Genomic DNA, 15,131 nt, shown 5'->3' with positions numbered 1-15,131 from the left:
GTCAAACCAGGAAGTCACCTAGTGGGTCCTGGTCCAGGGATGTTACAAGAATTTATGTGTGTATCTTAGAGTGTAGACATGGGGGATCCTGTTGTGTACACTGTTAATTGCTCATGTAATGACAGTTCAGAGTGGGAAGCCTGAGTGTAGGTGCTTCTATACCATTTTTGCACAGGCTGTTTTATCACAGAATCATACAATAAGCTGAATTGGAAGGAACCCATCAGGATCATCGAGTCCAATTTCTGCCCCTGCACTGGACACTTCAGGAATCACACCATGTGACTGAGTGCATTGTCCAAACACTTCTTGAACTGAGGCAGACTTGTTGCTGTGACTACTTCTCTGGAGAGCTTGTTGCAGTGCTCAACTCCCTCTTCTGTTTTTGAATAATAACCAACATTTACTATATGAGAGCAGTGGTAGCAGCCTGGGCAGTCCTGCAGGGCAAACATGGTCAGATCCATCAGTCAGTCAGTCAAGCAAGTTAACCTAGTTTTGAAAATGGAACTTGGCTGGAGAAAACTCCAAAATAATGTTTTTCTTTAGCAGTGGATAGGCTGAATCTGACTAGTTTCTTTACACTGTGACTATTAAAAGGTAATAGAAGATTGCTAGTCTTCTTAGTCCTTTTGAAAAATACCTGGAGATGCTAAAAGTACCACCTCATGGTACCTTGAGACTGTTTCATTTCTGCTACCCTTTGGATTTCTGTGGTGCTGCTGTTGTGCTTTACAACACGGTACTATATTCCAGCACTACTCCTCAGTTCCTCTTAACAGGCCTTTTGTTGTCTGAGCTTTGTTTGGACTCATGCAGTGTGACTTCATGAAGCTGAAAGAGATGGTATTTCTGGCATGCCCCTTCACTTTGTGATGAATTATTATGTCTTAAGTAGTTAAGTAGTTAAGTTACATACATATCAAAACCTCACTTAACATAATGATTCATTTGTAATCTCTGCCTGTGAAATATATTTCCAACAGTTTAGCAATATAATTAAATTTTAGCATTAAGGGCAATATAATGAAAATTTAGCATAAATTTTAGCTCTGGAATTTTCACCTTGATCTTTTGATTGTATTAATGATAGTTTTGGAAAACTTTTGCATATGTTTCTGAAGGAAGGGAGGATGTCTCAATATATAGTACTTAAAATGTGGCCTCATTGGTAATCACTGAGAAATTTCTGTTCACTCAGATCTCCTAGTTGAATGAATGTATCTGCAAGTATATTTGCTTCATTATCTCAGACTTTTAAGTGAACTCTTACGTCTCTTGAATTCTGAATCTGAATTCTTTCTTTTAGTCAGAATTGCACTTTATAAATGCTTTGGTAGTATGACTTTATGGGATAGTTTCATTATATGTACTTATTTTCTATTTCTTTTTTTTTTTTTTTTTTGTTATTAGAATTTTGCTCTGGTAATCTGGTCAACTGAAAAATTATCAAAAATAAAGTTTGATGTGATTTTGTGCCAAAATAGTTTTTGATATGTACATGTTATAACTCCCAATGTGCTTGGCTTTTTTATTACTGTGGCAGATTAATGAAATAACACATCATAGGGGCATGTTGATTATATTTTTTTAAGTGAAGAGCTATTTATAAATGTGGGCTGCTGGTGCAGCTGTGAAGAGACAAAGAGCTTGGCAGTGATTGAGCTCCTGGGGGGAGGGCTGGGTAGGGTCTACCACGAATGGGCCTTGACATGCTGAATTGGTCCTAGGGTCATTTCTCCTTAGTGAGGACTACCCACTTGATAGCATTTATCAACAGGAAAATGCCAAGCAATGAGGGTTTTCATAAAATGAACATTATGTGTTTGGAAAGGAAAAAGAAAGCTTTATGGTGGTGGTGGTGGTGGTGTTGTTATATAAGATTAGCACTACTGAAATTCCAGCAAATGGCACTTTTATTCCTTCCCCCACCCCTTTTCTTTTTTTCTTTCATTCTTTTCTTCCACTGTGTTGACAGGGTAGAGACAGAAAGGTTTGTCGTGTACTTTGGGTAAGTGCAGTGACTGTGGTTTGTCTTCAGTGAATCAATGCTTTGTTTTTCAAGTGATTGGTTTGGATGGAATCTGTCTATAATTTTTTTCCTCTCAGGAATCATGTCTTCTGCATCTCTTCAGGCAATGCTTGCTTGCCCTTTGGTGTTTAATTTGATGGCATGGGGTTCTGGCTCGAAGGTGTTTCTTTATTTAGGGTTTGTGAATGATGAAAGTTATAAATGCATGGCTGAGTGTTTGATATTCCAGTGTCTGATGCAATAATGCATTAGTTGTTTTAAACTACCAGAAGTATGATTTGCCTGAACTAAGTGCCTGAACTGACTGGAACTATAGAAAATTTTCTGTGGTCAAAGATGAGAAATTGTCTTTTTTTGAATTACCTACTTTTAGTTTATGTCAACACAAATTACTCTGTCTGCTGACATTTTTTTAATATGCAATAAACATGACACGTTACCCTTTTAAATAGATATTTCCTGTTTGTTCATTTAAGTTTCCTTTTAGAAAACATTGAAGATGCACAGGAATCTAAATTCATAAACCAAAACTTAATAAGCCATATCAAAAGCATCAGTTTGAAGGTGCAGTCTTGATGCATCCTTCAGTAGTAATTTTTCTGGCATTTTTAATGTAATGAACTTCAAACGGTCTTATTGAAAATTAACATCTCTAGAGAAATGAAACAAAGTTACTTCAGAAGCAAAGCTGGGTTTTTTTGCAAATAAATGAAACAAACAGACATGTTTTTCCTAATTTATTATATACTTTGCAGGTAATTGTATTCATAATTTATTCATAAAATTCATCAGGATTCTGATGTCCTTTACACATATGTGTATTTACTTAACAAAGAGAACCATCTCTCAAAAAAATTCTTTTGCCTTCCTTTCCCAGAGTCAGTGTGGAAAATCAAATATTGAAATATGGGTTTACAACCCGTGAAATTACTATTTTGGAAAATGATGATCCTGGAGGGGTGTTTGAATTTTCTCCATCTTCCAGAGGTCCATACAGCATAAAGGTATTTATCTGAATAACTTCTCCTAATCATTATGGGCAACTAAGCAGAGTGCTTGTGAAAAGCTGGATTTTCTTTTTTACAGGAAGGGGATTCTGTTGAACTGCAGATTGTCCGCAGCAAAGGAAGTCTTGTCAGGCAGTTTCTGCACTACGCTGTAGAACCAAGGGACAACAATGAGTTTTATGGAAGCACTGGAATTCTGGAATTTAAGCCTGGGGAAAGAGAGATCAGAATTACTCTTTTGACAAGGATGGATGGGATTCCAGAGGTAATAATTAATATTTTCCCCTCTTCAAACTGTGTTCTTCAAATAGTTTGTCACTTATTAAAATATAGAAAAATATATAGGAGCAGAACAAGTATGCAATGGCTTTTCTACGGAATGTATTCCCAGCCTCCAAAACAGGGATACCTGGATAATGAGAATGTGTCTTTGGCTTTAGTAGCCCTCGGTGGATTTTTTTTTTTTGGTAAACTGAAACTGTTACACTTTGAATCCATGTAATTTTTTAGCATTCATGACATTCTGTAGTATATAGTGCCATTGTTTAATGGCGCTTTGTATGAACAACTGCTTTCTTTTTGTTTCTTTTTGGATAAATAGCTGCTAATTGCACTCAGTGCTCCCCAATCTACCTTAATATTTGCTGTATAGATACAAAGATGCGATACTTGTTTTAGTGTTCCATGATGCTTTTTTCCTGTGAGCTTTTTTCCAAGAAGTTCATGAAGTACAAAGTCCCATTAGATTAATAATACAAGCTAATACATTCCTTCAAAATTAGTTTAGTGTCAATGGTTTTCCCTGTTATAGATGGCAATGTACAAAACCATTTACACGTAGAACTTGTGTGTGGTTTCCTTTTGTTGAAATTTGTCTCTCTTTCTGCCTGGCTGCAGACAGTGGATGTTTGCCCATTTTTTTTTATGTGAATACTGAATATGCCTTTTTATTCTGACTGAGTTTCCCTCTTCTAGCTGGATGAGGCATATGCTGTAGTACTCAGTGGCTACAGTGAAATGCCAGGCAAGCTGGGGAATGCCACAAGGGTCAATATAACCATTTTGAAGAATGATGATCCACATGGTGTCATTCAGTTTCTACCTGGTGAACTATCAGTAACAATAAAGGAAAGTAAAGGAGAAATCATCTACGCTGGTAATTCTTTTTATTAGAGTTACTGCTTTATCTGCTATCTGCCCCGCAAGGCTTCTTTTCCCCATTTCACCTTCGTAGGACAACGTCTGCCTCAAGTCTCCACTCAGAAGTTTCTGAAGGGGTACAGTGCCAGCAGGATGAGTGAGCAGTAGAGACTGAAGGGGCCTGGAAAGCCATAGGGATTAATCCAGTAAAAGATATAGCTAGAGAATATGCCAGACAGGAGGGACAGAATATTGAAATACATGCAAGATGCAGCCTGGAGGTAGTAGTTCTACCTGGGAAGCATGAGAAATAGGGTGCTGTGTGAGAGAAAAATAGAGCTAAGTTTTCATATGTGTGACTTCAGTTTATATATCTCTATTGTATCAGGTACAATAACAAATTACAAATTTGACCAAGTTTGAACTGCTGTAATTGTCTATTACAGGGTGTGTGCCCTTTTGTGTAGTGCTCTCACATATTATTAGTTTTACAAGGAGTGGATTTACTCATTATTTCCTTTTCATTTTACTTCAGCTTTGCTGACCTTTTTGATTTTGACTTGTGTTGTTCTGAAGATACACATTGACTGTATATGTTTGCATTTTTAGCTGCTTACAGAGTTCTAAGAAACCAAGGAAACTATGGCAATGTTAGTGTGTCCTGGATTGTTGACCCAGTATGTACCAATGACGTCTATCCAGAACAAGGGACTATTTTCTTTGATAATCTGGAGTTTTCAAAAAATATCACCATTTACTCATTACCAGATGAGGTAATCATTTTTACAGTGTTTTTGTGTAAATGTGTGGGGAAAAGAGAAGTGCTAAAATATTGCAATTTAAGAAGGAAGCTCTGTTTTTTAAGAGCCTGATAATTTTTTGTAGGAAGAATCAAACTACTGGTGTAAAACTAAGTTTACTTAAGCAAATCATAAAAGAATTCAATATGCTGTGCATACCTATAAACAAAAAAAAATTAAAAGCTGACAGTAGTCAAGTGTAGTTAAGATATAACAATAAATAAATCAATCCCTTGTTTTGATAGCAAGAATCCCATTTTATTTATTTTTAATGTGGATATATTTGAAGTAATATAAGAAAGAATGAGAGTAATTAGTAATAAATAAATAAAGCTGTAGAAATAAGTTACGTGTATCAGAAGCAGGAAACTACAAGATAACTTTTGGATCACTGGTACAACATTTAAGATGAGAGGATTTATGTAAAGGCTTTTTGACTGATGATGATTTCTGTGTGAGTGACTGAACTGTCATTTGTCATCCCTCTTGACATGCCTAAGGATCAATAAATAAACAACAACACACAAGAATCTCTGGTTTGTTAAATCCCTCAGCTGTTCATTTTAATTTCTTCATTGTTTTGTATGCAAGAAATTAATTTCTTAATACTGTCTCATTCAGGTACCTGAAGAGATGGAAGTGTTCATCATCAGATTATTCAATGCTACTAATGGAGCAAGACTGGGCAATATAACCAGTGCATTTTTACGTATTACAAGGAATGATGATCCCATTTATTTTGCCGGTTAGATGTTACTGTTTTTAAATGTTGAATTCATATACTGGCCCAAACAGATTTTATAGACAGATCAGATAATTGAGAAACCTTAATCCTAGTGGAGCTATTATGAAATGTACTTTTTGTTGATGTCGTGTTGAATTTGCTTTTGTTTTGTTTTGTTTTTTTTTTACTTCAGAACCTCATTTTATTTCATTACTCTCTTTTTTGATGCTGGATTGGTCAGGTGGCTAAGCACTGCAATAGTCTCTTGTACCCGCGAGAGTATTTCCGTGCCCTTACTACACATGCCTCATGTTTCCCTGAGGCAAAGAATCCTCTCATCGAGGATTAGGTAAATAGGTCAGAGGCAAGAAGCTCAGGCTTGAACTGAGGAAGGTTTGTTGCTTGTGTTTTTTCAGAGCCTCTGACAGTGAGCGTTACAGAAGGGAGTGTTGCAAACTTTACAGTCCTAAGGAATGGATCTGCTGATGCTGCTGTTGCTGTTCAGTATGTGACTGTTAATGGAGACGCAACAGCTGAGGAGGGAGACTTTGTTCCCAGTGGAAAGAACAGTGTCATTTGGTTTGATGTCGGAGAAAGAGAGCAGAATTTATCTGTGTATATCAGTGATGATGATACCCCTGAAACTGATGAAACATTTTATATCTTCCTTTTGAATTCTACAGGTAAAAGTAATGATTTAATGTATGTTTAGTAACTCTCTCTTTTTTTTTTCACTGTATTTTTTACACCTTGGTCTTATCATAAAACGATATATAAATGCCACGCATTATACTAATAAGGTTTGCTTCAACATTTCTATGAAATTACTGTACAAAGTGTTTGGATTTTCATCTTGAACCTTGAATTGGAAACAAAAATTAAATTAAACAGCTGAAAACTGTCCTGCTAAACCAACTGGAGTTAAAATCTCTTTTCAAATGTAAATGATCCAAATTAGATGGGGTTTTGACCCGTGGAAGAAAATATAAGTTTAAATATAAGGAATAAGTAATTTTTATCAGTTACCTGAGTGTAAGGTGGCTTATGTGTTTCCTGAGGTCATCTAGAATTCATTCTAATACTCAGCTCTCTACAAAACATCAACTTTATGGAAATGATTGGACAAAACCATTCTTCTCTCTTCTTAAATTTTCTCTTCAGCGATCTGCTTCTACTTTATTAACTGTGTTCGGGGTTGGCTGGTACTTCCTTTTACCATCTTATTGTGAACTTGTGATGGCTTTTCTCCTGACGCACATTCCTACAAGAATGGGTAGAATACAGAATATTTCTATATGCATTCCTGAAAAAAAAAAAAAAAAAGAAAGATTATTTTCTTTCTATGATCTGTTGCATATATTGGCCTTGATTGTTACATCCTTTTTGAAAATTGTGTTGGACCATTGTACTTCAGAGAAAATACAGATAGAGATATATGAAGTTAAAACCATAAACACATTGTTTACTTTGGAATAAAAGCTGGTCTAGTGCTCTTAAAAGGGGTGAAAAACAGGATGGGGATGGAAACATAATGTACTTCAGTGGACGTAAGAATGGTGTTAGAATGTCTCTACCATGCTAATATGCACACAGAAATCCTACTACCTTTGCTCTACTTCAAAAATATCTTGCATTTTTTCCTTTCAAGTAGGCTATGATATGGGTATGAATAACCTCTTAGACATTGATCTTGCCTTGTATTTAGTTAAATTGCAATATTTCTGTTCTAGGTCTAAAGGAGAGCTAGGATCTCTGAATACATATCTTTTTCTTCTGACTTGACTAATTGATCAAACATGAAGTACTAACTCTCATACAATCCTTTCTGCTCAGATTTGCATAATTTCTGGTCATGTCACTGACATTTTTTTCTGCAAATCTACTTTCTTGCTCTCTGCATGAAATGCTACTTACATATTTTTTATTTTTACCCTGATTTGCCTGTTACTGAATATCTCGAATATTGGTTTTCAGCTATTGTTTTATCATTGCTCATTTCTTTGTTTGCATGAAAGCTGTTGGTTTGAGAAGGAAACATATTCAGTTTTAGAGTTACCTCCATTTCTGATTCCAGTTTTGATAAAATGAATCACCCTCTTTTTAGGGGATACTGTTGTCTTTAGTGATGGAGTGGCTACAGTTATTATTGAAGCAAATGATGATCCTAATGGAATTTTCTCCTTGGAACCTTTAGAGAAGCCAGTGGAAGAAGGAAAAAGTAACATTTTTTTGTAAGTAAACTCATGTATTTTATGGATGAAGTACTTTATGGATGGTACTTTGATTTAATCCCATAGACATTTGCATTGATAAAAATGAAAACAAAAAGTAATGTAACAGATATTAAAAAAAGCTCTACCAAATTTTGGATTGAACTGTTTGTAAGCATATTGAAGATATCCACTGTTATATTATCAACTAGACAGTGCATATTAAAATGTGTACAGAAATTAATATTAAATTATAAATAAATAAGATTACAACATTGGATTTTTGTTATATTCTCATGAGAGTGTAGATACAGAAAGATATAGATGATCCAAATATTGGTGATTGGTTCTCCTGGACCAGTGGAGAAGTAAAAAAATCTTTTCAAAATGGACCTAAATACAACTATATATTTAATAGACCAAATACAACAATGTGGATTACCAGCATTTCAGGACCTTTTTTAGTCCTTTTTGATAAAATGTATTTATTAGGAAACTGTCTCTTCCATACCCTCAATATGATTTGACTTTTGTGTAGTACATAACAAAAGGGCCAGAGTAGTGTATACTGCAAGCAGTGAGAACAGCTGTGGCAGCACTGAGCTATAAAGGGAGGAAATGGAATTACTGCAACAGTGCTACACGGCTGAGAATAGAGTGCCCTGGTTAATGGCAACATAAGGAAACCTTTGGAAGCAGAAAAAACACAATTGTGTTGCTGTGCCTAGACTACTTTTGCTAAATTAATTTTTCAGCTTTGTATAATTTCTTTATACAATTTCTTTTTTACTGTGCAAACAGAAGCACAGTAAATGTAAACACATTTTGTTAATAAAAGAATTATGTTCTTCAGGTTTTTATTTGTAATGCCTTTTGGAAATTGGTGAAATTATGTTACCAGATAGCTGTGCAAACAAATAAAAGCTCATTTTTGTTTACTACATTCTTAATGTCGAATAATCACAGATTTGTGAAGGATGTAGTATGTAACCCAAATTAAATACCAATATAAAACAGAGATTAAGGAGCTTTGATTGTTAAAGGAAGAAATGTTTGTCGTTAAATGTAGGTGTTTCTCTTTCCTGTCTAAGAGTGGCCAAGTATCTCAATTTTTAATGTTAATTTGCTGAACTATACCTTCATTTATATTATTTACATAATGGAAGTGCAAAATAAACTTACGTTTTGCTTAACAATACTACTTTGCATGCACCTTCATTGATTACTTTGTTTCTAAGGTACCTGTGGTATACCTGGGAGTAGCATTATACTGTTAAATGGCAGGCCTTTGAAGAGCATTGGATTACCATTCATGGTTTTATTTGTTGTTCATGGCTGTTTAGAATGTTGTATAGTATTTTTCACAGTAAGAAGGATTAGTATAGTCGTGTTTTCCTTTGCCAATGGGGAATGCTGATGCATACCTGCCAGAACATTCACTCTTTCTGTATCTCTGAACAGAATTTTGAGACATAGAGGACACTTTGGCAATGTCTCAGTAACCTGGCAGCTGTTCCGTAATGACTCTACACTGAGGCCAGGAGAAGAGTTCTATGAAACTTTTGGGACTGTGTGCTTCATGGATGGTGAAGGAGCAAAGCCAATAACACTCCGTGCTATTTCGGATAAAATTCCTGAATTCAATGAATTTTATATTTTAAAGTTGGTGAATGTTTCAGGTATTTTCTTCATATAACCATTCTCTTCCTGTCTTGTAGAAAATAATTATGATATCGATCAAAACAAAATAACCCTCTGAAGAGCTTTGCCTTGAAAATCATGTTTTGATGACCTGTACTTTTCTCATAAGATTTTAGGTTTTATTTTTCATTTAATTTATGAATACAGTTTTGATGAATACAGTTTTGGTCATCCCACCTTTAAAAAGGTTGCCTTTTGGTGATTTCAGAGATGTAGAGCTTTGTATAGTTGAAGACAAAACAAAGATTTTAAAGGCTGTGCATAATGGAGATTGGTTGGTTTGTTTGTTTTTTTCTAGAGGTGGTAAAATACATATAATTACCACTTCATATCACTTAAATTACAACTGCTACAGGTCTCCTGCCCACCGGAGTTCCAAATCTGCTGGACTCCTTCCACCTTGGTATTATTTATGGTCTTCTCTGCAGACTACCTCTGAAAATGTGTTGACATTTCTGTAAACGAAATCTATATGTGTGTACAGAAGATTTCCTACTTCAGTTGGGTAGAATACTGCTCACTTGGTACGTGGAGGCTCTACATTCACATCATGATCTTCAAATCATGAATTCTTATGGTGGAGAAGTAGATAGATGACTTATGGCAGGATTTGGCAACAGTTTTAATACTCAACTGGTTACAGATTTTGCAGGATATCTCTGCTTATTTCAGAGGCAATGGGCCAAAGGTTGCCATTTCATATTTGTGTAAATATTGAAGTAATATGAGAAATGAATTTGACCCCGTATGTTTCAAATTAATCAAAAGCAACCTATCTCATTACTAATTCAGAAAAGCTGGAGCTCATCTTTTTTAGCTGAAAGACAATTATATTTTGCAGTTCAAAAATAATATACAGCTTTGTTTTCTATGAAAATGTTCACTATAATGTTTTAAAACCAGTACACTTAAATGATGTTAATATTAAATCAGAGCAATTTCTAAGAGGTCAGAGGGTTTTTAAAGAAGATTTAGGTCTATTTAGAAATCTGTTTTGTTTAAAAAAGTTTAAATAGTTAGTAACATTTTTCAGACCATTAACTTTTACTCTTAATTTCTGTTATATAGGTGGGTCTTCTGGTCCTGGTGGGCAGTTGTCCGAAACAAACCTTGCTGTAACTGTGATGATCCCATTCAATGATGACCCTTTTGGAGTCTTTGTTATAGATCCAGAGAGTCAGGACAAAGAGATAGCAGAAGATGTTCTTTCTGAAGATGATCTTTCCTATATTACAGACTTCACCATCTGGAGACAACAAGGCACTTTTGGTGTTGTCCGTTTAGGCTGGGAAATAATGTCTGGTACGTTTCAAGCTGGACTACCGTCAATGGTAGACTTCTTGTTGCTGGGATTGTTTCCAAGTTCAGTACAATCTCAGCCCCACATGAGACGCTATCACAGCGGAACAGATGCTTTGTATTTCAGTGGAAAAGAGGATGCATTTGGAGTTATTGATCTGGAATACCTATACAATGGAAATACTGCAGTAACTAATTTCACATTTTCAGCATGGTTAATTCCTAACGTCAGTACTGATGGTTATATAGTTGAAAAGGATGACGGTAATGGGACCTTATATTATGGCGTGAAAATCCAAACAAATGATTCTCATATTTCTGTAGTGCTTCATTATACAGCATTAGGATCCAATATGACTTACATAGCTAAAGCAGCAGTACTGAAATATCTGGATGAAAATACTTGGATTCACCTTCTGATTACTCTGGATGAAAGTATAATTGAATTTTATATGGATGGAATTCCAGTTGTGGGAGGAATTAAGAGCCTTAAAGGAGAAGCAATTGCTGATGGTGAGTCAATAGCTTGCATTATTTTTCTCCATATGTAAACTTCTGCAACGAACACCTTGAAAGGTGTATGCAAGATCCTGAAATTATTATATCCCGTTAGTTGGTTAAAAAGAATGGTTAGAAAATTTTAAGGATTTTCAAAAAGCATATAGAAATAAGAGCTGGGAAGCTTCCAAAAAGCATCAGAACTGTAACAGAGCTTGCATTGCAATAATTTGAAAGTAATAATAAGTATATTTCTATATGTATGCTTTTTGTGTATACCTATAGTAATATGTACTTACCATTAATACTTTCCATAATATTTACAGTGCTGTAGCTGAGAGAGTACTTCTTTCTTCTCTATTTCTGAAACAAAATATAGTAATGTTTTTGTTTCTAGTTGTGTATTTTGTTACAGCTAAGCCAATATCTTGTAAGCGATAGAATTTTCCAGAGTTTAGATTTAGTTAAGTATATATTCACATGGTATATGAAAATTATGCCTGTATGTTTAATAGTGTTCCAAGGAACATGTGTACTTCAGTTTCTCTAACTGGATAGTCACAGAGTTTAGTCGCAGGTAACCATTATGGCCTTTTACACTGAACTAGCATAGCAGTGAATGTGAGAACAATTCCTTTACAAAGTCAGATATTATATGGTGGGAATACATTTGTCTTTCATTTATATTTACTCATTCTTTTGCAATTTCTCTTTCTTCCATGTGTTTTTTCTTTTTTTTCCCCTGGAAATAGTCTCCATCCTTTTTCCTTTCTTTCTTTCACCATCAGTTTCACATATTTTCTTTTGTGGGGATAGGCAGTGAATGATTATAAGATTTTTGAGTACAATCTCCCTTTCTGTAATCAAAGAAGAAAAATTAAAAAAACATACAGTTATGTTAAATGCATATACATCTACATGCGTATATTGTGCACTATATGTGCACAAACACATAGTAATGTAGAGGACACTTCATTAAGTCTATAGTGTAGGATTTTATTTTTACATGTAAATTTCCAGTGGTTGAAGTCTGAGAAATTTGACCTCTGTAACAAAGTAATGCCTCTACAATTAATGGTGTCGGTCAGATGTGCAGTACTGTAGCTCAGAAAGGATTTTTTTGCCTCGTTTTCTAAAACAAAGATGTGTGAGGTGCAGTAATGCTTTTGTTGCTAGAGGGATGTCTGAGTCATTGTAAATTTTCTGTATTAGTGGAGATGGCATGTTCTCTGTCTGGAGATACTGCAAGTGTCAGGTAAGGATTTAGTCTCTCTCCATTTAATGTTGCATACTACACAGAGGTGAGCGCAGTAGCCTGGGTTTTCTCACCATCCTCTGCCTTGTGTCTTGGGACCATTAACAGTGGCTGTGGTTGCTTTTCTCTAGCAGTGACACTTGGTGTCAGTCCACTCAAAAGCACAGTTTCTTCCAAAATCAGAAAACAGCTGAAGAAATATCTGTATTGTAGCATGATAGGAATGATTATGACCTACCAGATTAGTATATTTGTGAAAAAGGCAACCGTGACCTACTGACTTGCTGAGTAGGATAATTGTTTGGAGGGAGAGAAATATTAGTGCTGTTGTAAAAAGCATTTGGAATTTGGTGTACTTTCCTGAAGCCCCTATTCCCAGTCCATGATGTCCAGAAGGGCTAATACTCTGGTCATCAGAATGCATTCACTGTCTTAGCAGATGGACACAAAATAGACAAAGCAAGTGTCTGGCAAAACAAAAGTGAGAGGAGTTGCAGCTGCGCCCTAGAAATCTCTAATGGAAAGACAGAAGTTTCCAAGATTCATTAAAATAAGGGATGGTGACAATGTGCAGGTAAAACTAGTAGGATGAAAAACCTGAACTGTCTAGGATGGAATTATTTTTCCTGTGGTGATCTTCCCCTAACACTGAGATGAGGCTTGAGGAACCTCCTGGTTTGCATTTCAGTATGATTTCTGATCCAGGGATAATAAGCAGTTTAACATTGTGGTTTTTAGTAATTACATTTATTAGATATATTACTTTGAAGAATAATAACATGAGGAAAATTACAATTTCCTTCTCAGGTCCAGGAATAGTGAGAATTGGAGCAGGAATCAATGGCAGCAGTAGGTACACAGGGTTAATGCAGGATGTAAGGCTTTATGAGCGAAAGTTGACACAAGCAGAGATCTACGAACTCCATGCAACTCCTGCAAAGAGTGACGTCCACCCTGTCTCTGGGTATTTGGAGTATCGGCAAGGAGAGACCAATAAATCATTCATTGTGTCCGCAAAGGATGACAAAGAGGAAGAAGGAGAGGAGTTATTCATCCTAAAGCTCATTTCTGTGTGTGGTGGAGCTCGAATTTCACAAGAAAACACAACAGCAAGATTAAGAATACAGAAAAGTGATAATGCTAATGGTTTATTTGGCTTCACTGGAGCATGTATTCCTGAGGTAAAGAGTTCATAAGGAAAACTATAGGAGAAATTTTGGATACAATAAAACTAGTGGCAATACTAACTGACCTTCACAGGTTGATTTCACATTCTTAGTTTTTGTAGTTAAGCAAAGTTTTTTCAGAATTTTAAAATGTGTAAGTTCTGCTAATATAGCTTCAGTCACACTGGCATTTGCTGTATCATTTCTTTAAATTCTCCTAGTAATAATAATAATAATTATAGTCCTCCTCCTCCTAATAATAATAATAATAATAGAAGAAATAATAGTAATAGAAGTAAAAATAAAATAATATTTTATTATAGTAATAATACAAATATCTGTTATTATTTCTGTTATTAAATTGTTCTTAACCCATGAAGTTTACCTTTTCTTTCTGATTTGTCTTGATGGGGAGGGAGAGGTGGTAAGTGAGCAGCTGCATGATGCTGAATTGACATTTGGGATTAAACCGTGACCGACTGGGTTGCCGATTAAAATATAAAGTTCAATTTTCTTTTTTTGAGAATGGATTATTACCAATATTTTTTTATTATATTTTTTCTGTGTTACGTGATGTGCTTGAAAGAATTTTACTGCAGGTTATTCACTGACAAGATGTGCTGTATTTTTCCACAATCACTTGCTGTCATAATTTATAAGATATTAATTGATTATATTTGATATTAGTTCAGTTGATACTGGCTGTGAGTTACTTTCTTTAAAAATTAAATTGTCTTTGATGGTGGCCACCATATATGCAGTATATGAATTTATTACTTTTGGAGGGAGGATTGAAATACCCATAATTAATTTTTACTTTTTAATCATTATGAGAGAGAAAGACACAATGCCTGTTTCTATTGTTAATGGATTATTTTGGAAAACAAATTTCATAATGCTTTCCAATTTGGGAGCTGTTACAACCTTTGAAGTACATCCTTTCTAACTGAAGTGCTTATGGTGTGTTTGAAATTAACCATCTTGCCTGCGTGACACTAGTTTTCAGTTTGGGTGCCTACCATCTGCTATGATAATAGATTCCTTCAGTTTGAAATGCCACTGATAATTCTGTGATGCCACAGATCGTCAATCAGCACAATTAAAAATTTATATGGCATGTTAATTGTTTCACCTTTATCTTACATCCATTTCACCAGAGGGCTGTCGGAAATGATGCAGATACACAGCACCGTTTCATCAGCGGTTTAATTTCTTTATGTCTATATGTCTGTTAAGCAGTTGAAGGCATATTCAGTATGTGCACTGTGTTATACAGCAGCTCTGAAATTTGTCTAATGC

General features: G+C 35.2%; 1 protein-coding gene across 1 annotated transcript in view; it reads left to right on the top strand.

Annotated features, from left to right (window-relative positions):
- Positions 1–15,131, top strand: part of ADGRV1 (adhesion G protein-coupled receptor V1) — a 263,198-nt gene that overhangs the window by 34,890 nt on the left and 213,177 nt on the right. The window contains exons 14-24 of the mRNA XM_018072867.2: positions 1,979–2,011; positions 2,910–3,036; positions 3,119–3,304; positions 4,015–4,195; positions 4,789–4,952; positions 5,601–5,724; positions 6,120–6,386; positions 7,808–7,934; positions 9,375–9,592; positions 10,683–11,426; positions 13,474–13,847. Coding sequence (XP_017928356.1) covers positions 1,979–2,011; positions 2,910–3,036; positions 3,119–3,304; positions 4,015–4,195; positions 4,789–4,952; positions 5,601–5,724; positions 6,120–6,386; positions 7,808–7,934; positions 9,375–9,592; positions 10,683–11,426; positions 13,474–13,847 — 2,545 coding nt within the window. The remainder of the gene's footprint in view (positions 1–1,978; positions 2,012–2,909; positions 3,037–3,118; positions 3,305–4,014; positions 4,196–4,788; positions 4,953–5,600; positions 5,725–6,119; positions 6,387–7,807; positions 7,935–9,374; positions 9,593–10,682; positions 11,427–13,473; positions 13,848–15,131) is intronic.

The sequence above is a fragment of the Manacus vitellinus genome, unplaced genomic scaffold (genome assembly GCF_001715985.3).
Source record: "Manacus vitellinus isolate BGI_N305 unplaced genomic scaffold, ASM171598v3 scaffold_23_pilon, whole genome shotgun sequence".
Taxonomy (NCBI): Eukaryota; Metazoa; Chordata; class Aves; order Passeriformes; family Pipridae; genus Manacus; species Manacus vitellinus.
This window is presented reverse-complemented; position numbering and strand designations above follow the sequence as displayed.